The 24371-nt window shown below is 37.4% G+C and overlaps 1 protein-coding gene across 13 annotated transcripts; it reads right to left on the bottom strand.

Moving 5' to 3' along the window:
• Nucleotides 1–620: 620 nt before the first annotated feature.
• On the bottom strand, nt 621–14527 carry LOC119078592 (sericin-2-like). 13 transcript variants are annotated; one of them, XM_037186165.1, is made up of 11 exons: nt 14453–14527; nt 13729–13782; nt 13329–13373; nt 13182–13231; nt 13033–13087; nt 7713–7763; nt 7565–7615; nt 7417–7467; nt 7317–7361; nt 7206–7259; nt 6912–7142 (listed from the first exon to the last, which is right to left on the bottom strand). In XM_037186165.1, exons 1-11 carry the CDS (start codon nt 14489–14491, stop codon nt 7047–7049), a joined length of 591 nt encoding a protein of 196 aa, XP_037042060.1. In that variant the 5' UTR covers nt 14492–14527; the 3' UTR covers nt 6912–7046. The 13 variants fall into 13 exon arrangements, with proteins under 13 accessions (XP_037042065.1, XP_037042073.1, XP_037042060.1 ...); XM_037186164.1 differs by having other exon boundaries at nt 7565–7619; nt 7714–7763; XM_037186170.1 differs by lacking the exons at nt 6912–7142; nt 7206–7259; nt 7317–7361; nt 7713–7763 and adding exons at nt 621–704; nt 766–816; nt 882–935 and having other exon boundaries at nt 13033–13083; nt 13181–13231.
• Nucleotides 14528–24371: the final 9844 nt, after the last annotated feature.

The raw sequence follows: 24371 nt of genomic DNA, 5'->3' as shown, positions 1-24371 counted from the left end.
GTAAGTGCGGCCGAAATTCAAAATGGAAACTTTTCGGTGCATTAAATCGTTCACTTGAAATTCAAATTTTATTTTCTCATTGAAACGTACGTTCTTCCACAATTGACCCGACACTGTGAAAAGTAACGGAAATTAGAGAATCTAACGAGCCTGCATTTATCAATGGTATATTGCAATTCTCAGTGAAGCCAACTGAAATGTAACTTAAAATAAATTTTGCTTTATGCAGTGTTTTTCGTGTCTCGTAGAACATGCATTCGGTAATATTTGTGTTTATCCTAAATTAATTCCAGTGACAACTACTTTAAAACATAGATTAATGGTGCAACGAGGCAGAGTTATAGCCAAGGCTGTAAACTTTGGGGAGGTCTGCCTGGTATTTTTTTTGTTTGTAAAATCATCAGAAGTGGAGTTTTCCCGTGTGTCTAATAGATGGCGATCTGTGTGACCTCCATAAAAGCCAACAACCTTGGACATAGAATATGGAGGAGATAATCACTCCAAAACAATCCCAAGTGATTGTCTCCTCGCAGAATATCACCTTCTTCAAAGGAAACAACAATTTTTTTCTTTTATTTAGATTTATTGAAGCCATAATTCAGTAACAGGTCTCCCAATCGCTGTGTTTAGATCATAAGCTTGTTTCAGTTACATTTCAATAGTCCAGTCAGATCCACTCCAGCAACTGATGCTCCTCCAGAATACTGAGAATAAAATAATGAGTCCACACTTTCATTGACATTTCGTAATTATTTTAGAACTTACGACGTTAACCAATCCGTCTATAGACTGACTGTCTCCGGTGTTATCGAATGCCTGGTGTAATAACCATTCATATATTAAATCAAGGCGTAAAATCAATATATTGAATCCTCACTTACAAAATTAATCAATCCACTCATAGATTGTTTGCCTCCTGCTTTATTACCACTCGCCTAATATTGGAATTTTGAGTCAATTTAGGTTAAACTCACACAAGTTTACTCAAGTTTACTTACATAATTGATAAAGCCTTTCACAGATTGATCTCCACCTGATTCATTGTTAGTAGCCTAGCGAACAGGTCATAATTACATGAAAAAAGAAATTTTGTCAGATTGCTTGAGGTCACTTACAACATTGATTAGAATCCCATTCAGTGACTGGTTGCCTCCTGCTTGATTTTTAGAAGCCTAAATAGTCGGTAGAAGGTTAATTTCGAATGAATTTTTCTTATTCAGAAAAACAAACATACCACATTGAAAAGCCCACTTGCCTCTTGGTCGCCTCCTCCAACATTACCAGCAGCCTATCATAAAGTTGCAAAGTGAATATAGTGGTTCTTCTACCATTTTTTACTCTTCGTCAGTTTATAATCACCGCCACAAAATAAAATGAGAAAGCACGTTCACTTCTAATTGTCAAATGTATTGCGTAGATGTTTTGGCGAAGATAGAAAAAGTACATTTTTGGAGCGAAAGCAAAATAAGTAATCGTGATCGCATCAAATTTAACTCCGCACTTATTTACAGCGCCGCACTTTTAATTTCCGCAGTACAAATTGAGTGACAGCGTTCACTTTTCATTATCTATAAATTGTATTGCGGAATGTTCGTGTGGAGATCGGAAAAGTAAAATTTTGTCGGAAACGACCATTTCTAATCAATACAATACACAATAGTTGCCGACTAGATTCGCTACGCTACTAGCCTTAGGTGGTCACATCTTGTGCGCAAAGCCAGACACTGATTTTTTTGATTGAGTTTCATAAATACTTACAACATTTCCCAAAAGACCTTTCACTATCGTATTTCCACCCACATTGTTGTTGCTAGCCTGTTAACATCATCTTCAAGTAGACTCTATATCTAACAAATTCGAAATTCATTTTATTTTACCACATTCACCCAACCGACGATGGAACCATCTTTCTGCACATTGTTTCCGTCAGCCTAAATGCAAAAATGTTTTGTCAAAAATGAATCGCATTGTTGCCAACCTCCTACACACTTACAAAGTTTACTACTCCCTTTTGATTTCCATGACCCAAAGCTGTGTTTCCGTTTGCCTGAAAATTTTACATTTTTCATGTATGCCTTTTTCACCTCACATATTAGTACTTACGAAATTTGCCAGACCGTCTTGAGAACCATCTCCAACAACATAATTTTTAGACGCCTGGAAACGACATGATTTGATAAATCAAAGTAACTTTTTCGATCTTATACATCGCTCACATAATTTCCTATTCCACTTTGAGTGAAATCTCTTCCTATACGGTTTTCAACAGCCTGGAAGTAGATATGTTATGTGTCACTTTGTTCCTATTTTACTTTTTAAAGGCTGAGACTTACCACATTGCTCACACCTGCTTGTGAACCATCCCTCGCGACATTTTTGTAGGCCTGGAAGTGAAAGTTTTATGAGTCTGCACTCCAACAGTAGTTCATCTTTAGTCTTACATAATTTGCAACTCCTTTGTGGCTTCCATCTCCTTCTACATGATTTTCGATAGCCTGGAAATAGATGTCATGTCTGGTGTTTCTTGTTTTACTTTTAAAATATATTGTGACTTACCACATTGCTTATACCTGTTTGAGAACAGTCCTTCACTATCTGATTTTTGTAAGCCTGAAAAAGAAGCTTTGTGAGATGCTACTCTGGCAGGAATACGTTTCTGTTCTCACATAATTGGCCACTCCTTTCTGGATTGCTTCTCCTTCTATATGGTTTTCAGCTGCCTGGAAGGTCATACCTAACATTATTCAATGTCAATGGATGTTTTCGTCAGATTTAATTTACACACTGGTGGAAATGTAGTTTACGCGCTACATGCGTCGAAAACCGTACTTTTCATGTTTCAAGCTCTATTTTCGACGCCTGTCATCAGGTACAGTCCATTACATAACTCGGGATAAAAAGATGTTTATTGACCTCGGCTACGCCTCGGATCGATAAAATTTACACGAAAACTCGACATTTTATCCTTAGTAATGTTAAAGGAAATTGCATTACTTATCGGCGACAGCTAGGTATGCCAAAATAATTTTTGGAGAACTGGATTGACACGTATTTAGTTAGTCCTCAGGTGTAACTCCGAAGATAATTCCATTTATCTAAGACCGGCCAGTAACACGCAAAATTATCGAAATATTTTCAAATCTTCTACTTCATTTGTTGCTGGAACTGTTGTTGTTTGTTGTTTACTTACATGGAAAGCGAAAATCGCAATCAGTAAGAAACTCTTCATCTTTATTGTAACGTGTTGTATACTCAAGACGATAACATAAATCTTTGCGCAAACTACCAGTGCTTTTATAATCGATCGAAACGAGCTATGTCAGCGACAAACAAACTATTTTGTCCAATTGTACAAATAACTCGTGTTTAAAATTTTATTTTCATGCGCAATTCCCACCTTCGGAAAACAATTGAACAGATCTGCGGTCCAATCGATAAAAAAAGATTTTTTAGATATATGCTGAGACCCGCACATATCATTCCGAGTTTCCATGTTTCAAAACGATTCTGTAAATAATTTCATCATCATCATCAAAAAAAACTCTAACAGATGGCATATGACATCTGTCATTTTTCGAGTTTTGTATAAAATATGGTTCTTTCTAATAAGCAGGTAATTTTTCCATTTTCATCAGCAATGAACGGCAATTTTAGTTTCGCTTATACCGAAATCAGAAGTGCTGTAGTAAAATTTTCTTTTTGAAAATAGTGCTGGAATACGAGGTTTTTGCTCCAGCTGTGTTGAAATGAAATGTTCTTTCCCAATCCCAAGGTTACATAGGCACCTACGTAACTTTTGAGTTAAGACATGCAGCGCCATATATCCTCTTGAGTATAACTCTAATGACTAATGAGTCACACGCGAGAAACTATATTTTATAATTCCCTTCAACAAGTTCGTCAGTCAAGGGACCTATCTCACCAATAAGGTGGGACCTAGACCATTGCCTCTATGAAACAAAATAAAAAATTTCGTGAAAAATGTGCGGTCGAACGGCCACACTCTCCTTCGACTCGTCATGACAACCCTAATATGTAACGTGGAATATAACTCCACTTGTATGGATAGCATTGAATTGAATATTTGCAGACATGGTACACAATTGTGTGAGTTTATTTTTCAAGCGTATTTTACCAACGTGTTGCATTCCATAAATATTTTCGTTGAAAAACAAACCGTCGTATTAAACGACCTGAAGAGTTTGTGTTGTATACACAAAATACAAAATAGATATTTAGACTATCCATTCAACACAAGATGGCTCCATTCCACACACAATGGCTCACAGACTATGTAAATTACCTCAATCAATCAACAACTACAAGAAAGATGATTACATTCAACAGGCAGCGAAAGTCAATGGTTACGATGCAGCAGATATTGATAAAATCATCAAACGCCATTCAGACAAAATACGGAAAACAGTCTTTTCTCTCAACAGAAAAAATAGAAAAAGGTGAACCGAATTTGCTTGACTTATTCTCCAAAACTTACAAACAAACTCAAGTCGGCATTCCAAAGACAAGATATGGAAATTGTCTACAGAACCCAAAAGAAACTTTCCTATTTCCTTGGCAGTACGAAGGATAAGCCCCAAATGTTAGAAAAGTCCGGTATCTATCAAATTACTTGCAGCTGTTGTGGGTCCATTTAATATGGTCATTGACCATTGGTCAATCAGGAAGGCAAGTGCAAATACGATACAAGGAACATCTTGCTAGCATAAAGAACAACAAGCCATCCAAATCATCAGTAGCTGAACATTCGTTGACCAATTTACATTTGAACTTCAAGATGATTGATAAAGCGGTAGATAAAAAAGAGTTGAAACTGTTAAAAGAGGTAATGAATCCGATGCGTTTAGATGCTTAAGAAAGTTACTACATCCATAGGCATGGGATAATTAAACCGAACGTAGGTTTAATGAACACGGATCAAGGCAACGTTTCATCGTATTTGTACAATTGTATTAAATAACGTAAATGATTTGTATGTAGAGAATTAGAGTTGAACTCAGGGACTAAACTAAGGAACATCGCAGGTGGGAATTTTCCCACCTGCGCCCCTCTAATTCCCACCTGCGAATCCAGATCTGCCCACAAGAAAAATTACAATTTATCAGTTTTTTTAAATCTTTTATCATCATTTAGATGGAGATACAGATACAGAATCAAAGTATTTCACATTTTTACCTTTCACTTTCCTAAAAACTAAAAAAAATGGAAAGAAAATAGGGTTGGCATGTAAAAAGTGACACTAAAGGAACTAAATCATTCGAAAGGTCTTGGCCTAGAACTACTTTCAGTGGAGTGGCGTATGAAACTCCAAAGTGGAGTTATTTCCAAAAATGTGAATTTTGTTTCTCATTTATTTCTCTCTGGTGTGTTAACGTAAAAATCGGTAGAAATTCTCAAAAAATGTCTGTATGGAGGGTAAACATCCGAGATTTTTTCAGATTTTTTGGACCCTTATTTAACGATGAAAAAATTCAATGATTTTTTTCCATATGCTAGACAAAAGTGCTACTACCGTTTTTGGTCACTTGATTTGTCTTCATGGAATGTGCCTACATTATGTAATTTACTCAGATGTTTTTTAAATGGCGGAACATATCCACATTTAACGAAGAATATTTGAAAAAATATTTTTACCTCTAAGTAGGGGTCCAAAAATTCTGCAAAAATCACAGATGTTACAGACGTTACTTGAGAATTTTTTCAGAATTTTCAGTTACATCCATCGAGAGATATAAATTATAGACAAAACTCACCCTCATACCCAAAAACTCACCACTATTGTGATTTTTAGGGCTGATATTCTACCAAAAACACCTTTTAGTCCAGTAAACCGATAATAATTATCTGCAATTTTCTGGAATTTGATTTTTAGGTCATATTGTGGACGCATTTTCTACAGGTAAAAATACACCCCTAACATGACCGAAAAATAAAATTCCAGAAAATTGCAGATTATTATCAGGTATGATCGGCAACTTGACTAGACTTTACATTTTGACATTTTGAATTATTTTTTGGATGAAAGACCCTAGACTTACGGTCAGGGGAATAATTCCCTTTAAATCGTAATAGTACATTTCGTACCTAGGACCTAGGTCTTTTTTAGCGTATGAGAAGTTTCCAGACAGAGCCGAAGGCGAAGACGAAGTTTCACGTTTCGGGTCCTAGGTATCAAAAATATATTTACGTCAACGTCCTGAACGCATGATATTATTTTTGGATAAAAATTTTTGTTTTGGCGCCCAAGATTTTGTGTTTAGGCGCAACATATAACAATATAACATCCTGTTTTCTTCTTAAATTTATCTCAGTAGTCGGTATTCCAAGTAAAATCTAAGGTACAGGACAGGTCGACCTTAAATTTGAAGCACAGATCACCTGAATCTGATTCGAACTGAACCTGAATTGTAATTTGTTTACCTTACCTGAATTTACCTGAAATCTGAATACCAATAAAAATTCTGATAAAGCAGGTCTGATTGCAGACTCAGATATTTTCAAGTCGACTTGAATTTCATTTTCAGATCAAGGGATTAGTCTTACTTCAAATTAATGCGAAATCTCTTACTTCATTTTCCAAGCATTTTTGTATAAGAAGAGCTTAGTATCTTTTTGTCGCCGATAACAAATGGTTGGCACGGAGAGACTGAATAAAAAACTAACAAACTAAATCGAATGATATTATGAGAATTTTTAAGCGAAAGAATTGCTCTTTTCTCATACAAATTGATCTCAGTTTCGGTTTCCATACAGTTGATTTGGATGTGTGTAAATGATTGTTATTTGATCCCGTACCTACCTCGTTTGAATCCGCAGCATTTGAGTAAAAAGTTTGGAAGTATTCGGGGTTCGGGTGTAAAACGTAAAAGAGGAAAAGATGGAAAGTAGTTGTGAATAAGTTTTTTGTTAGTCTACACACTTCCTGAACTGCTTTGGATTTTTATTTTATTTTTACACAAATTTGTTTAAAAAAAATAATTTGTTGGTCAATCTGACGTTACGAACGATGTTGACAATCTCTACAACCATTAGAATGTTCCCATTCCCATTCCAACACTCTGCCTTGGGCGAGGGGTTCGAGTAGTCGGTCTTGGTGTAGTTCTGCGAGTAGTAGTAGTCCGAACCTAAAAATTCATATTTTGTAAATTTGAATTTATTTGACGCTTTTCTGCGATCTGTTAACCTACCCCATTTCCATTTCCATTTTGGATCGAATTGCTTCCGACTTTTGTTCCACTTGCCTGGCCAATCAAATGTGTCTTTTAACTATTTGAATCAAATACATTATGTACACTCACCCAGCATGACTGAACGAAAATTTTTCCCTCTACGTCATTTGTGCTCTGAGTATTGAAAGTCAATTAAGATGTATCGTTTTACCAATATGACTACACTTACATTTTGATCTGCTCCTTGTGTTGGATTTCCTTCAGAAGTGCTTCCACTCTCCTGAAAACGAAAACTTTCTCTTTAGAACTTTTCATGTTAACGTGTCTACTGTCTGAAACGAAGACAGATTCCAGGTCCACCCAAAGATTACACTTACATTTTGAGCTGCTGTTTGAGTTGGACTTCCTTCAGAAGTGCTTCCACTCTCCTGAAAACGAAAACTTTCTCTTTAGAACTTTTCATGTTTACGTGTCTACTGTCTGAAACGAAGACAGATTCCAGGTCCACCCAAAGATTACACTTACATTTTGAGCTGCTGTTTGAGTTGGACTTCCTTCAGAAGTGCTTCCACTCTCCTGAAAACGAAAACTTTCTCTATAGAACAACTCATGATTACGTGTCTGCTGATTGAAACAAACACAGATTCCAGGGCCATCCAATGATTAGATTGGTTACTCTGCTGAACGTGCATGTCTGAAGTTGCACTGTGTTAAATTGTTGTTTTCATTTGTAAGATATTAGAAATTAAAACTAAATTTGATCGTGAACATTAAGTAGTGGTCGTGTTACATTTTCAACTAATTTATTCATCATTCTGACGGCTTGAATTGGCAAATTAATGGATTCAAAATTGGGTTTTACGACATTTTTTGACGGTAGATGAACCATTACGTAATCTGTTATCGATACACAATACAGTGATAGCGTTTATTGGACAGTCGAGCTTTGTGAATTTTGTGTTTGATGTTAATTGCTCTACTGCTGCGTTGTATGTGTTGTGCTTCACGGATGATTTTACTACGACATTGTATGAATGTTGGATAAGTGAACCGTTAGTTATATAATAATAATCGGTGTCACTTTCGAATGAGTTGTTCGTTGTTTTTATATCGTAACAGATAGCAGTCGCACAAATTGCATCGTAGTTGGTAGTACCAATTTAAGTCTGTTGAAAGTGTTGTCTTTCTAAAACACCGTGCAGCACATCTACGACATTTTTGTTTGTTTTGATCAGTGTCCGCAAATATTCACATTCTCGCTTTTCACATTTACGCTTGTGTGCAATCAACAAAATGGCGAACGCGTGCGGTACCTGTAAAGCTGAAATCACAAATTCAGATTTTATTTTGTGCAACGGGTCGTGTCGACTCCGATTCCATGCGAAATGTGCATCGTTAACAAAAACAACGCTCAACGCCATCGTAAATTGTTCAAACATCTACTGGTACTGCATCGAATGCAACAATGGAAATAAACAGATTCTAATCTCAATGGACACAATGAAAGACGACATAAACGCAATTAAGATTTCACTGTCACAAAACCCATTCGAATCTATGAAGGACGATATTAACTCGACGATGAATTCCATTTCTCAAAATCTATTGAGTGGGTTTGCGATGTTGACTGACAAACTAGCAACGACGTTGTCTTCTGCTTCATCGCCGTTAAATAGAGCTGAAAGTTGCACCAAACAACATCCGAAGAGACGTAGAGAGGAGGACACTGCTTATTCTGATCGTTCGCTCCTCACAAAGAAGTTCGTCACTTGTTCTAACGTCTCAGCCACTGCCTCCTTTGCTGCTGTTACGAATTCAACGGACGCTGCTGTTGTAGCTGCAAGTACGAAAACAATTGATCGGCGTAGAAGCATTGTGATATCCAACATTGGTACAAATACGCTTCCTGAACATATAATTGACTACTTATCCGGTTCGTTGTCGATTGACAGGAGTCTTATTCGTGTCAACTTATTGAAACCAGCTGGTAGAAGTTTTTCTGACCTTTCATACCTCCAGTTCAGAATATCGTTGCCTGATTCGATGTATACAAGAGCTGTATCTCCTAACACCTGGCCTGTCGGAGTGAAAATTCGTGACTACGTCCACACTGAACGTAAAGGAACTGTTTCCTTGGACAATTTTTTAGTCAAAAACGCTGGTCACAAACCCATGGAGGAGCACACGAAACCAATGGATATAATCGACCTTACATCATCAGTTACGCCGATATTGCCCGTAGTCCCAGTGTCATCGACGTTATCGACAGATCGTACCAACGAACAGCTGGAACCATTCGAAACGTTAGCCCAAATACCCGCTCCAGTGGCTCAATTGATCACATGTACACCGGTGTCACAATCGATCACATTGACACCAGCGACGCAATCGACCACACTTCAATCAGCGACACAAACACCAACGATGTTATCGCCCCTAATTCCAATGACGTCACAATAGCTGGATCTGAAGGAGACAATATTTTCGCCTTTGCTTCCGAATTAGTAAATGTGAATATGACGACGGTAGACTCTACCGGATTTTTTGACGAACTAGTAAGTGACTTAGCTAGTGAAGTTGCAACCAGTATTCCAGTTGTAGAAAGTGTTGTTAATGATAGAGATTGTGTGTCGAGTCATAATTTGATTGATAAAGCTTTTGTTGTTAAGAAGTATGTTCCGTTGTTTTATCAGAATGTTAGGGGACTTAGAATGAAAACCAACGAATTTTTCTTGTCGTCTTCTGAATGCGCGTACGGTGCCATCGCGTTGACAGAAACCAACCTTCATCCATCGATATTGAATGGCGAATTATTTGATGAGAGCATTTTCGTAGTTCACAGAATTGACAGGTCGGTGCTCAATAGTGAAAAGGTAAGTGGTGGAGGGGTCTTGATAGCAGTTCGTTCAGACATTAACAGTGAGATGGTAAACATTGATGGCATTGTTGATGTTGAGTTGTTGGTCGTTAAGTTGAAGTTTGAACGTTGTTGTGTATATATCTGCTGCCTGTACATACCGTCTGGTTCATCTGTAGCTGTCTATCTGAGATATCATTTGGCGCTTGAGAAAGTGATTGATTCGATTGAATTGAATGACGGTGATCGTTTTTTTGTGGTGGGTGATTTTAACATTCCTAAGGTTCAATGGATCCCTGACTCTTTATCGTCCGCTGTTAATGCGTCTGACGAGGAGTATCCGGTTGATGGTAATGTATATCTTCCAACGAATGTTGAGTGTGAAACGAAAGGACAGCTGATTCATTTGCTCCTGGGTTCTGGCTTTTTCCAGATGAACAATGTCGTTAATGACCATGGTAACGTGCTCGACCTCATCTTTGCTAACGACAGTGACGTGACGGTAAGAAGTTCGTTGGATCCTTTGTGTAAAGTCGATGCTGTCTTTCATGGCGCCATGGAAGTTGATTTCATGGTTGATCAATTGGGTATCGACGAAACTAGTCCGACAGTTCGCGAGTTCGACTTTCGTAGGGCGAATTTCCCCGCCTTAAGCTCGTACTTATCAAGCTGTGATTGGCATGGGTTGTTTTCTGATGAGGCTGGTGTTGATGAGGTTGTTGACGTGTTCTATGATACGCTCTTGACTGGATTTCGTTCTCATGTACCTCTGAAAAAGGCTCAATGCTTCCGTCGCCCTCCCTGGTATACAGATAAGCTGATGAAGTTGAAGCAGAGGAAGGATGTGGCTCACAAGAGGTTCAAGCGCTCGAAAAGGTACGATGATCGCCTTGCTTTTTGTTCTCTTCGCAGGCAATTTCAGGCTTCCCAAAGATCTTGCTATGCGTTTTATCTGTCTAAAGTACAGGAAGGCCTGGTCTCTGATCCTACGAAGTTTTGGTCCTATGTGAATTCTAGACGTGAATCTCGTGGGTATCCGAAGACTATGCGTAAGGGCAGTGTCGTAGCTGACAAGATGCGAGACAAGTGTGAGCTTTTCGCCGATTTTTTTGAGGGAGTGTACGGTGCTGACGACAGAAACGATGGGGCTGAGTTTGGGATTCCGAAGTCGGTGGATATTGGATCGTTGTCAGTTAGCTATGACGAAGTGTATAAGTCGCTCAATGGTGTGAAGACATCAAAAGGCGATGGCCCAGATAATGTCTCACCTTTGTTTTTAAAGAACTGCTCAGATGGCTTAACCGCTCCGCTTCTCTTTATATTTAATCTGTCGCTGAGGACTAGTTTCCCTAAACGGTGGAAAGTTTCTTACGTCACCCCCGTTTTCAAGAGCGGCGCTAGGTCTAGTATCGAAAACTACAGAGGTGTAGCGATACTGCCGACGTTTGGGAAGTTTTTCGAGTCGATCGTAGCCGGTAAGTTGATGTGTAAGCTTAAGAGAGTAGTGTCTTTCAAACAACACGGATTCATGAGGAGGAGATCAACTTCATCTAATCTAGTGGATTTTGTTAATGATGCTGTCAATGTCATGGAGTCCGGCTTTCAGTTGGATGCTGTGTACACTGACATACGTAAGGCGTTTGACAGGGTGTCTCACAGCTTGCTAGTACAGAAGCTCAATGAGGTTGGCATTCACTCAAGTCTGCTTGGTTGGATTCACTCGTACCTGGTTGGCCGTTCCCAGTACGTAAAGTTGTCGAGTTGGAAGTCACGTTTGTTTGACGTAACGTCAGGAGTTCCTCAAGGTAGTCACCTCGGTCCTCTTTTGTTTATTGTTTTCGTCAATGACGTCACGTCTGTGTTTGCTTCATCCAAGTTTCTGTTGTTCGCTGATGACTTGAAAATATTTCTTCGTGTGAGCTCTATACTCGATTGTGTATTGCTTCAGCGTGACCTTGACGCTCTCTCACGCTGGTGTTGCCGTAACCGACTTCCGCTGAATGTTGATAAATGTAAGGTGATTTCTTTTCACCGATCCAGAGACCCAATATTGTTTAACTATTGTATCGTTGCTTCCGTGTTAGAACGTGTGACGCTTATTCGCGATCTTGGAGTCTTCCTTGACAGCGCACTCAATTTTAATTTTCACGTTGAATATGTTGTATCAAAAGCATACGCGATGCTTGGATTCGTTAAGCGAATGTGTTACGGCTTCACCAACTTAAAAGCGCTTGTTAGTGTCTACTGTGCGCTCGTTCGCTCACATCTTGAGTATGCTTCAGTTGTTTGGTATCCCTGGCAAGCCGATAGAGTGGCTAAGATTGAATCGATACAAAAGAACTTTGTTATTTATGCCCTTCGTCGGACTGTAAGAAGAGACGCTAATTTCAGGCTTCCCTCCTATGAGTCTAGGTGTAAAACTCTCGGGATTGAGACTCTGACAAGGCGAAGGATAAATCTGTGCGCCTTTTTCGTACACGATATTCTCAACGGCCGTATTGATGCTCCCGACCTTGCTTCGAAGTTCATCGTGAACCAACCTTTCAGGACCCTCCGTTTTCACGAGTTTTTACGCGTACCGGCTCATCGTACGTTTTATGGCTTTTTTGAACCGGTTTGCAATTTGTCCAGGATTTTTAACAATTTTAGTCGTTTGGTTGACCCACTGACCCTTAGGACCACGTTTCGCCGATTGATCAAGGCTCTGTCAATTGATTGCGAACTTAAATTCGCTGTTGGCTCATATGTCTTCTGATACCATAGCCGTGTAGTTGGATGAAGGTTGATTTCGGTATTGCTACATTCGTTTTTTTTAATTTCTTATTCTTTTTGAAGTGATTATTGGTTTTCGTTCTAAGTTTGTCCGGTTTTGTTTGATAAATTGTTGACGATTTATGATTTTTAAGGAATTAATTGTTATTTATTCATCATCAGTTGGCGATCACGCTGTCGATGATTATTCCGAAATAAATAAATGATCACACTTACATTTTGATCTGCTCCTTGTGTTGGATTTCCTTCAGAAGTGCTTCCACTCTCCTGAAAACGAAAACTTTCTCTTTAGAACTTTTCATGTTTACGTGTCTACTGTCTGAAACGAAGACAGATTCCAGGTCCACCCAAAGATTACACTTACATTTTGAGCTGCTGTTTGAGTTGGACTTCCTTCAGAAGCGCTTCCACTCTCCTGAAAACGAAAACTTTCTCTATAGAACAACTCATGATTACGTGTCTGCTGATTGAAACAAACACAGATTCCAGGGCCATCCAATGACTACACTTACATTTTGAGCTTCTGGTTGGGTTCCTTCAGAAGTGCTCACACTCTCCTGAAAATAAAGACTTAAGCCGTAAAAATATAACCTTTTCACAGACGGCAACCATGCCACCGAAATAATTGTCGAATCTCTTGTTTCATTTCTACAATACATTTGATGTCTATGTCTTCGCCGTTCTACACTTTCCATTCGAAATAAAAGGGGAGTTATGTTCGGGATCATTCAAAAAGGCTTTTTTCAACGCTGCCAGCTCGATAAATATGTGCTTACATGTGCCAACAACTATGTGCTCATAACTCGATAAATTGATGATTTGAATCTGCTGGCAGCACTGAAAAATGCGGACTTCCTTTATGAATGGTCCCAAAACCCCGCTACGCCCATGGTACTACAATTTGGTACTTACGTTGTCTGAAACTACTGCGACCTGATCATCTCCATTCACAAAGTTATGACTCGCCTTTAAAGAAAATTTGTTTCAGTTTAAGAATTGGCGAATTAGCAAAGAAATAATTTTCATAAATTCTAAATTTGGTCATAAATCAGCAAATGTTTCGGCAAATGCGTTGGAATACCGTAACAACGTGGTCTTTCTTTTATGAATAATAGGGCGATTTCTTTCGACCGACCCACTCGATCTATTAAATTTGTTGGTGAAGAGCAGCCGTGTCTTTTGACATATTCTTAGGGATCATTCATAAACGACGTCCGTTTTTTTCAGTGCTGCCAGCCGATTTAAATCATTAATAATGAACTAAATATGCTTTTTGGAGAGTCTGGGCAGTCTGATTTAAATGTGCTGGCAGCACTGAAAAAATCGGACGTCATTTATGAATTATCCCTCAGATTTGCCAATAATCCAATTAATTTTCATTAAAAGGTGTGTTTGGTGTAATTTTAAAAGAGAAGGGCGCGTTTTGAGGTCATATTTTACATTTGTAAGTTTAAAAAAATTCTTTATCGTTTCAATCATAATAACAGTATTTTGTGGCTAGCTGAACACAAGAACGTTTAATGTGTAACAATTTCGAAACACCCTAAGCTACCTACAATTCACCGAAAATTAACAGTCTAAAAATACAAATATTTGCAAGCAATGATACTGCCAATTCCAGTCTAGTTATACTCACATAAAAAATGCAAATCGACAACACTACTAAAATTTTCATTTTTTTTAGTTGAAGTTGAAGGAAAATTTATAAACTGAAGTCTTGAACAAAATTCCATCTATTTTTATAACTTAAAGTTTTCCTTGCATTACCCGAGTGGAAATGTCCTTCGGAAGATACGTTTTTAACCTCTTTTCACGTAAATAGTTATATACTGAGAATACTAAGAATTGTACGATGTGAAGACATCGAATAAATCCCAAATTAATTTGCGGAAAATTACTGTGCAAAGGTACTGCAGACAAGACTTTATAACTTGACTTTTATCTACTTATGTCTCAATATGAAGCCTATAGATGAACATAGTGGACAAACAAGTACTACTCGACGAGTTGGTGTGAAAGATGGGAAAGAAAGATCGGAAGACATCATACCTTTCAAAAATGAATGTGACGAATAAAACCTTTGTACGTGTAACGTGTAAAAGGAAGGGATGAGTCAGTAAGTATTTCAAAAGTTCTACAAATAGGGAATACCTCAGCAGAGGTAATAACAGAGAATGTGTCGGTTTTCAGAATTCCGTGCGTGTAATTTGACAAAGCTTCTCTTTTGGGTCTAAACTTTTGCGCTGAGTCGAGCAAAAAAATTCCATTAGGGGAAGTGTAGATCAATTGTGCAAATTGGCAAGTTGTGCGTCTTAAATATAAGTTGATTTTGACACGCTGTGCAAACATTTTTGTTGGAGAGAATGTGCAAATTCACTGCTGTACACAGGGGGCATTTAAAATTTTGCAGACTTCGATCTTTTTCATCATAAAATAAATGTGACATTGTGCACCTTAACTTTGTTTGTTTGATTCGCGGTGAATGTTGGTGTAGATGCTTTTCCAAAGTTACGTAGAAAAAGCATAGTTTGGAAAATTTCTATGGTACTCGAATCGAAAATTCCATTTTTTAAGTTAAAAGTGTTCCTAGAGCTGGGCACTGACACGCAATATTTTACGATTTTTACGCCGCGCCGATGTGAAAAAATTAACCAGCAGCTCACACCTCTAGATACAAGGTAAGTGGAAGATTGAACAGTTCGAAAATTAGCTGGCTACTTCTGTTTGGTTTTATACATGAAAACAGCATAAAAAACCTAGCTTCTAACATCAATCGGTTTAATCTAGTAAGTTCACCCTGATTTTGAAAACGTTTTGTTTCACATTACCTTGCAATTAATTATCCCTAAAATTTTAACTAAAATATTTTTCTGCCTTTTTGTTGACCAAATGCTCCCTGACTATAAGTTAAAACTCCACTTGCTTAAATAGAATGTAAGTAACAATTTTATTCAAAAATACGACAGAATGTACCAAGCCCAAATATGTTGTGCGTCATCTGATGCCAAATTTAGTTTGATGAAACCAAATGTTTTACTGGAAAAGTGTGTTCGTATTGAAATTAACTTAATGTTAATTTCGTTCTGAACAGTTAATTGCAAAGTTTTAATTGATTCCATTCACAATTTTGTTGAATTGTTTATTGTTGTCAATTAATGCAAACTAAGAAACAGAAGATGTGCTTTATGCATTGCATAACTTTCGATTTGTGTCCAAAACCAAGGCTGTAAGCTTTGGGTAGGTCCCGCAGATTATGATACCCGGGTTACACACCACCAAATGGCAATCTCATTGACCTCCCCAAAGTTTACAGCTTTGGCCCAACACATTTTCAGTTGTCTGATTCGGAACTTCTTGGACTAAATCTAATGGTTCTGAATCGTATGGGACTAAATTGTATGGGACTCAATCGTATGGGACTAAATCGGATAGAACTAAATCGTATGGGACTAAATCGTATGGAACTAAGTCGTAGAGAACTCGTATGGTACTAAATCTAATGGGGCTGAATCGTATGGGACTAAATCTTATGGAATTAAATCGTATGGGACTAAATTGTATTCCATACAAATTTTTTATGTAATTAAGAATCTTAATTTAGGATACTACCTTGCAGATGTGATGCACCTAGTCTTAACATTCGACAAAGGCAACAATTTTGTCGTTTCAAGTGAGGGTCTTAATTATACTACTTCGCAAATAACTATCAATTTCAATGTTTTTCTTGAGCAATTCTTGTTTCAAGTTAAGCGGGAGTTACATTGGCTCGAGCTTGTGCGAGACACGTAATTTCGTCTCGCTTGCACCCATACAATTCCTATTTAACTCAAAAGACAAACGGAAAGTAATTTCTTGATTATAAACGAGCAAACTTGTTTATTATCCACAACCGCAGTTCCTATAATTATTATCGACACTCCCCAGTTTATCCAAGAAAATAAATTAATAAAACTTTCGCCTAAGATACACACGCCGACACAGACAATAATTATTGTTTTTCTTCTAAATTATGAAAACTGTCTGTTTGCATTAGTGAACTGCTCCATTTTGCATCAACTTTAGCCTCATTTTGGTTCCATCAACTTTATTAAAATTTTAATCAAAATTTCATTTACAGCATTTTTATGATGTGCAACGATGTGACTTCATCATATATATGTGAGTTTTGCATCTGGAGTAATAATGTTGCTTCGGGCATTGGGTGACTTAAATATGTAAATTTTCTTGAAATGTGTTATGTGGATTGCAATGGTGGTTGTTCGGAGAGTTTAACCTAAATTCACACATTTACGACTTGCAAAATGATGTCGTTGTTGTTGCCAATTCATTTTGTTTCCATTTAAATTGTTTATCGTTTATATCGACAAATTTAATTTCCCATTTCACATTTCACAGTCAAAAAATAAGAAGCCGAAACCTTTTGATTCCTATCACGGCACAGTGTTGCTATTCGACCGAAACATCATAGTCGAAACACAAAACAAGGAAATGTGAAGAGGGATTTTTTTGAAAGTGGACCAGGCTCCGTCGGAGCTATTTTTTAGCGACTTTTTATTTACATGCCCAGATAGCCCTTGGCCCCAATAGTCGAAAACCGCAGTCGTTTCATTTTAATATTTTTTTATTAGCTGGAGAACTTCCACCAAAAGTCGAAAAAAGGGTGTTTTTTATACGTGATTTACTGCCGCTGCAGGCTATGGACATGCATGTGTGTAGGCTCATTGGATAGGTATTGTCAAGGAGATACGGGGCAAGCACAGATATCTTACATGTCCTGTACCATTGTTCGAAAATGACAAAAATAATGTTTCAGTCAAAGGCCGGAAATTTTGATGAACTTCAAAAGGTGATATCTCGCTCCTGGCGAATGTTTATTTTTAGATCAGTGAATGCCCTGATAGAAGCTTAACATAGCTTTACAATGATACCCCACTTGCCATAGAAGTGATAGGTTCAGGATACTTTTTTTGGGTACAAAGTGAATGGTGTTCCAACACACCAAAGCAAAATATTTATTTTAGAAGAATACACGAATTATGCTGTTATTGATGTCTGTATCCACTGATCTAACCATAAACATTCGCCAGGTGCGAGATATCACCTTTTGAAGTTCATCAAAATTTCCAGCCTTTGACTGACACAATATTTTTGTTATTTTCGAACAACGGTACAGAACATGTAAGATATCTGGCCTTGCCCCGTATCTCCTTGGCAATACCTATCCAATGAGCCCACACACATGTATGTCCATAGCCTGCAGCGGCAGTAAATCACGTATAAAAACCACCATTTTTCGACTTTTGGTGGAAGTTCCCTAGCCAATAAAAGAATATTCAAATTAAACGACTGCGGTTTTGGACTATTGGGGCTAAGGGCTATCTGGGCATGTAAACAAAGAGTCGCTAAAAAATAGCTCCGACGGAGCCTGGTCCACTTTCAAAAAAATCCCTCGAAACGAAACCAATTATAATCTAGTCTATATGAATGGTAAAACTATTCTTTATACTAAGTTAACTTGTCATGTACCGAGTTTAATTTAGAGAACTTAGATGTTTGACCAAGATGAGTGATACTTTACATCGGATAAAAATTCGTTTTTAATTCATTTCTTGTTAAAGAAAAGAAATTATCAGAAATGATAGCAAATTACAAATAAGAAAATCAAAGAAAGACAAGCTTTACTAGTTAATATAAACCAGACAAATTGGACTGAGGTCATTACAAATCTAGTGTATGGAGTAGAGACCATTTTCATATGAACTTTATAAACAAAAATGTCTCTCCCACAAAAGTCTTCTTTTTTCCATCATAGCGAGCATACCTCTAGGGTTTCATTAGGTTCATTGGGTTTCATTCTTTAGTCTCTTCTTTAAAGTGAAATCGCGAATTCCTCGAACAATCGGCTAGCCATGCCATCCGGATTTTTGAATAGTGTGGTACCCCTGCTTCATTACGAGTTCAACGAATTTCGCCTCTCTCAAAATCGTCGTTTTCGTGGTAAAGCTGTTTGAAAAATCAGTGGTTCTCATCTAGAAATTTTTTCACACTGATTGTCTCGTGTAATAACGGGTCGACTTCGTTTAAATTTTAGGGGATTGTAGTGCCAGACTAGGCCGATCACACAAGACATAAAAAACGTCGCACCGTTTGCTGTACTAGCGCCAGTGACTGTATTAAGAAAAATGTTTTTCTGTCCTGTCCAACCTGGCCGTTGAGGATTCCATGGGAAGGTATGGACTTTCTACCTCCTAAAAATATAAAAACTTGGGCTAGAGGTCTACGACAGATCTGAGAGAGGCGAGATATACCTCGTTGAACTCGTAATGAAGCAAGGATTCATGGGTACCATACTTTTCAAAAATCCGGATACGTTGAATTTACCTTCCATACAAATTGTTCGATTTCACTCTTTATTGTATAGGATTCAATGAGTTCATAAAAGAAGATTTAGAGGGGAGCCAGAACCATACAATTTATTTTTTGTAAACGATTCCTACGAAAACGGTCAAGAATTACTCTAGCTATCGTGGGAACAGGTGGGAAAATTTTCAAAAATCATAGTGTCGTTCAAATTGTCATTGGACATTTCATATGATCTATGGTCTGTCAATCGTATTTTCTTGGCTGGGACTGGGAATAAACTTAAACAGTACAATTATCATTTATTTTAGCATTTAGTTTTCTATATGTCCTAAATACGTGTACTATTCGCGAATTGTAAAAAAAAATGAAATTTCATTGATTTATTTGCAGTCTCAAAAGGCTAACGACAGTTTTTCTTCTGAAGTATCAAACAACTGGCGGGGAAACTACGTGAGCAAATACTTGGACAGGTTGCTATTGCTGAAGGTACAGAAATGAAATTTCGTTTTTCTTATAATTAGCTAATTGTTGAATACTATAGAATTGCTTTGTGTGCTCGTAGGACTATATGTACTATTCGAGCTGTGGAGACAAATATTAAATTGTTTTTTATGTAAATTGGAGTTTACAAAGTGTCTAGTAATTCCGCTGAGTAAATAGAGCTTCTAATATCCCTTTGTGCACATAGATATTTATATAAGAGAATACAACTACACATCAGAGCTTCTTTTTGGCAATGTACATCGCTTACGATAATCTAAATCATGTAATTGTTCTAAAACTCCCAAAATGATACATGATGGAGGAAAGCAATTTTCAATAAAAACAACATTCTCGCACAGTAAAATTGCGATAGAAAAATTTATTTATGAAGACATTGCAAAAATTCATTCAAAATAACAAGACAACAAATCATACCTTTGCACATTTTATATACACACCCAAGACCAGAGAATATATATTGCCATAATCTACGAAATTTTATGCCCCATTTAGCTTCAAAACCATTTGATCATAACAAAAATGTTCGTCCTTCAATTTATTGGTGAAAATCAGAAAAAACACGATTTTCATGGGTATATACGACTCGACGATGAGATAGTCTCTCGTAGTTTTTGATGGTTGGAATATTGTTTTCCATAATATAACATGGTTTGTGAGCGTAGTATACGTATAGATATGCAGGGTACATACGTACCCATACGTAACGTACCTACCACAACAAACTTTTAACCATCGAAATATTTTTGAACTTGCTGTTGCTCCTTCAAATATATACCCACATCGTCATCACTTTTCTGATATATTTTCAGTGTTTTTTTTTTCCTTCTTCTCTTTCGTCTGTGGATATAATTCTTGTTCCCCCGGTTAAAAGATTTTATTTTCATCTCAACTCTTTGGAAAACATACGAACTTTTTATTGAAATGTGCGTGATTTATTGGTCTCGCAACTCGTTTGGAATATTATTATTATTATTATAATGTAAATGCCAGTGTATTACATGGAATTATTTGAAGGATTTTTTTCTTCTGTTCGTTTGGTGACTTTTTTTATAACAGCCACGTCCCATCTTCTGAGTTTATGATTTATTAACCGTATCGTAAATATAATATAGAAAGTGACATCGGTTGAATGGACTGGCTTTTGGCTGTTTGTTTGATAATGTTTGCTTGCAACTAGCGTTAACATTTTCAAGATATACTTTTCGATCACGAAACGTGAGTGGAGAGGTCAGCACATATTTATTTTGGTTGCAGTTTCATCGTGGAGGCGAGAGCCCTAAGGGAGTTACTCACGGCTAATGCATTTAGTTTCTATAGGTTGTACATTTCGTACACACGTCACAAGGTTGTTGTGGTTTGAAAATGACTTCACACAAACTTTGTTTAACAAATGAAGATCTAGATTTTTTAGTTTAGTATTTTATTCTGTTTGCGAGCGCATACCTCACCAGAAAAAAAAACAAGATTTTCATTTGTTCAACGAAATTTTTGTGGAATTAATTACAAACCACCTCCCAAATTAGAAAAGATGTAGATGCAACATTGTCGAATTTCACTTTTTCCCTCTGTACAGTTAATTTCAGTGAAATTTAGACATAAATTTACTTCATCCGTTTTTCAGCTGGTCAAGATAAAAGTTTCAATATTATGTGTTTCTTAGAAGCAGTGGCTTCTCTTACCTTCGTAAATCCCTCCTATATCTCCAACAAAAATTTACCGGTATTCTTTGGGACATATGAAAAGGCAGTATTTGCTTGTCAGAAGTCTAGACTAATTTAGAGGGATTCTCTTGTAAAACAGCCTACCGAAATCGGACGCATTTTTCAGTGGACTTTTTTATATGTGCCTAGAAAGGACTTCGACCCTAGAACCCAAAACCACTTTCAAAAAAATTCTTCGAAGCTTTTGTGACTGGTGAAAGGTGATCAAAAACCGAAAATTTGCACTTTTCTTACCAAAATTTCTCCAGGTACACGAGCCGTACAAGGTCGTGTGGGGTGTCATTAGAAAGGTAATCACATGTACTATTGAGCCAAATAGAGACTCATTGGTTTTAAAATTAATCCACATTGAAGATGTATCTATGGTGTATGTAGTGCCTGAAATATACACCATAGATACATCTTCAAGTACATCTGTTGTTTGGGTGATGCAACTAGTGCAGCGTTTCGAGATAAGACCACAGTTTTCGTTTAAAAACATTTTCGTTTTCGTTTTCGTTTCGCGGACTCAGCTCGAATTCGTAGTAACCTTATGTTTTAGTACGATCCATCATCTAAATTCCGGCCAATTAGTCAGTCTGAAGGCGAGCTCCATGCTGCCATCTGTCGCACGATATCCACATGTTTGATATCAGTGAGACTAATTGACGCTAAATCAGTTGCTTTTAGGCTATGATGTACGTATGCCAGACCCCCAGACGCCAGACGAAAAAGCGAAATACAGTTTTTAACATTCAAAAGTATCGACATATTATACATTTCTTATTTTGCTTACTTCTCTCATTTATCCATATACATACTCGTTATGGAGAAATGAGAGATGTTGGAGAAATAAGCAATGTATAATATGTCGATACTTTTGAATGTTAAAAACTGTAGCCAAATTCACTCTCATATTCGAATAACGTTATTTGAGTAACCGTAAAACTGTTCCTAGCATCAACATAGAAAATATTCCAAGGCTGATGCAATCAAAATAGACTCTGCATTTCTTCTGCTGAGACGTCACATTTTCTTCGTGTGAGTTGCAACACTCAACACATGTACACGCAAAAATTTATCAAAATTTAGAGACTTTTTGACATATTACGCACGCACGAACGGTAATGCTAGAAGCAGTGCTATGGAGGAGAATTGGGTTAGCATTAGCACAACTATCGCAATATTTCAAGGCGCTATAAATTTCCAATTAGTTCAGCGCTACAGTCGGAGAAAAATAGATTTCAGGATTTTAAGAGACATCATCGTTTTTTCTGTATTCTCTCATTTTGCATGTTATTTCAAATGGCAATTGAGAGAATTAGAGAAATTATGCTCTAAAAAACCCGAGACTGTAAATATTACCGCTAACGCTAAGGGACCATAAAGTGCGCACGTGGTGTGCGGCTATTTTTTGACCCCTCCCCCCCGTTTGGCACGCGTTTTTCCATATAAAAAGTCCCAATTTTAGACACCCCCTCCCCCTTAAGTGCGTGCGCACTATTTGAATGGCCCCTAATATTGTGAAATTACGCTAGTTCCACTTTGCACTAACGCTTAGAGGTGTCCAAAATTGTATGGAAAAACTAAAGTGCCAAAATGTTTGGAGCGTAGGGCAGAAAATCATTCTATATGGTCCCCTGATAAAAAGTGTCTATGGGACCGACTCGATCCGAATCGATTTAGGGGTCGCTCAGGGACGAAGTATATGAAAAACAGCCAAAATCGCTTGCAAACCAGGTTTTAAGAAAAATAATTATTTTGGACTGATGATGAAGAGTGATGTTAGGACATCTTAGTTTATATTAGTGTAAAATCATCACGAGAAAACACTTTTCAACTTTTCCCGTGTATCGACACCTACTGTGCCCAGGCAGTGCTGGTCAAAGATCAGATTCATAGCGTATATTCTGAGAGCGAGTCCTTATCTGTGACGACCAGAACCCAAAAAATTATTATGTGGAAATGTTCGGAGTAACAAGGGCTTCAAGATAATGCAAAAAAAAGTTTCGTTATTTCAGATTTGTTTGATACTTTTCAGATAAAACTTATTACTCGGTGTCCTCGGCGAACTTTGAAGAGTTGCACTGGACGTCCACGCAAAGGTTCCGATCTCTTTTTGTCATTTCTTGATAGCTTACCATGTAACCATTGAAAATAAACCAAATTTGTCAGAAGGTACAGACTAAGTCGACTTCGATGAGACCTAATGTGTGCCCATGTCGCATTTCTCGAAAATTTCAATATGAAAAAATTCGAAAATTTCAAATTTCATGATTTTCAGAACTTTGACTGAGCAGAGCTTATTTACGACACAAAATGAGAATATTACAACAAAATTATACACCTTAAAAGTGTGTAAGATGATAAATTTCATCTTTCGAATTTTTTCATATTGAAATTTTCGAGAAATGCGACATGGGCACACATTAGGTCTCATCGAAGTCGACTTAGTCTGTACCTTCTGACAAATTTGGTTTATTTTCAATGGTAACATGGTAAGCTATCAAGAAATGACAAAAAGAGATCGGAACCTTTGCGTGGACGTCCAGTGCAACTCTTCAAAGTTCGCCGAGGACACCGAGTAATAAGTTTTATCTGAAAAGTATCAAACAAATCTGAAATAACGAAACTTTTTTTTGCATTATCTTGAAACCCTTGTTACTCCGAACATTTCCACATAATAATTTTTTGGGTTCTGGTCGTCACAGATAAGGACTCGCTCTCAGAATATACGCTATGAATCTGATTTTTGACCAGCACTGCCTGGGCACAGTAGGTGTCGATACACGGGAAAAGTTGAAAAGTGTTTTCTCGTGATGATTTTACACTAATATAAACTAAGATGTCCTAACATCACTCTTCATCATCAGTCCAAAATAATTATTTTTCTAAAAACCTGGTTTGCAAGCGATTTTGGCTGTTTTTCATATACTTCGTCCCTGAGCGACCCCTAAATCGATTCGGATCGAGTCGGTCCCATAGACA

This window comes from Bradysia coprophila, unplaced genomic scaffold (genome assembly GCF_014529535.1).
Source record: "Bradysia coprophila strain Holo2 unplaced genomic scaffold, BU_Bcop_v1 contig_297, whole genome shotgun sequence".
NCBI classification, from domain to species: domain Eukaryota; kingdom Metazoa; phylum Arthropoda; class Insecta; order Diptera; family Sciaridae; genus Bradysia; species Bradysia coprophila.
This window is presented reverse-complemented; position numbering and strand designations above follow the sequence as displayed.

Excerpts from the sequence above, each read along its gene's own strand:
- LOC119078592 (XM_037186164.1), bottom strand. The coding sequence starts at position 14,491 with ATGAAAATTTTAGTAGTGTTGTCGATTTGCATTTTTTAT. Across the intron at positions 7,764-13,032 it reads CACAAGGAGCAGATCAAAAT|GAGAGTGGAAGCACTTCTGA; the intron begins GTAAGTGTGATC and ends TTTCGTTTTCAG. Across the intron at positions 7,620-7,713 it reads ACTCAAACAGCAGCTCAAAA|TCAGGAGAGTGGAAGCACTT; the intron begins TGTAAGTGTAAT and ends AAGTTTTCGTTT.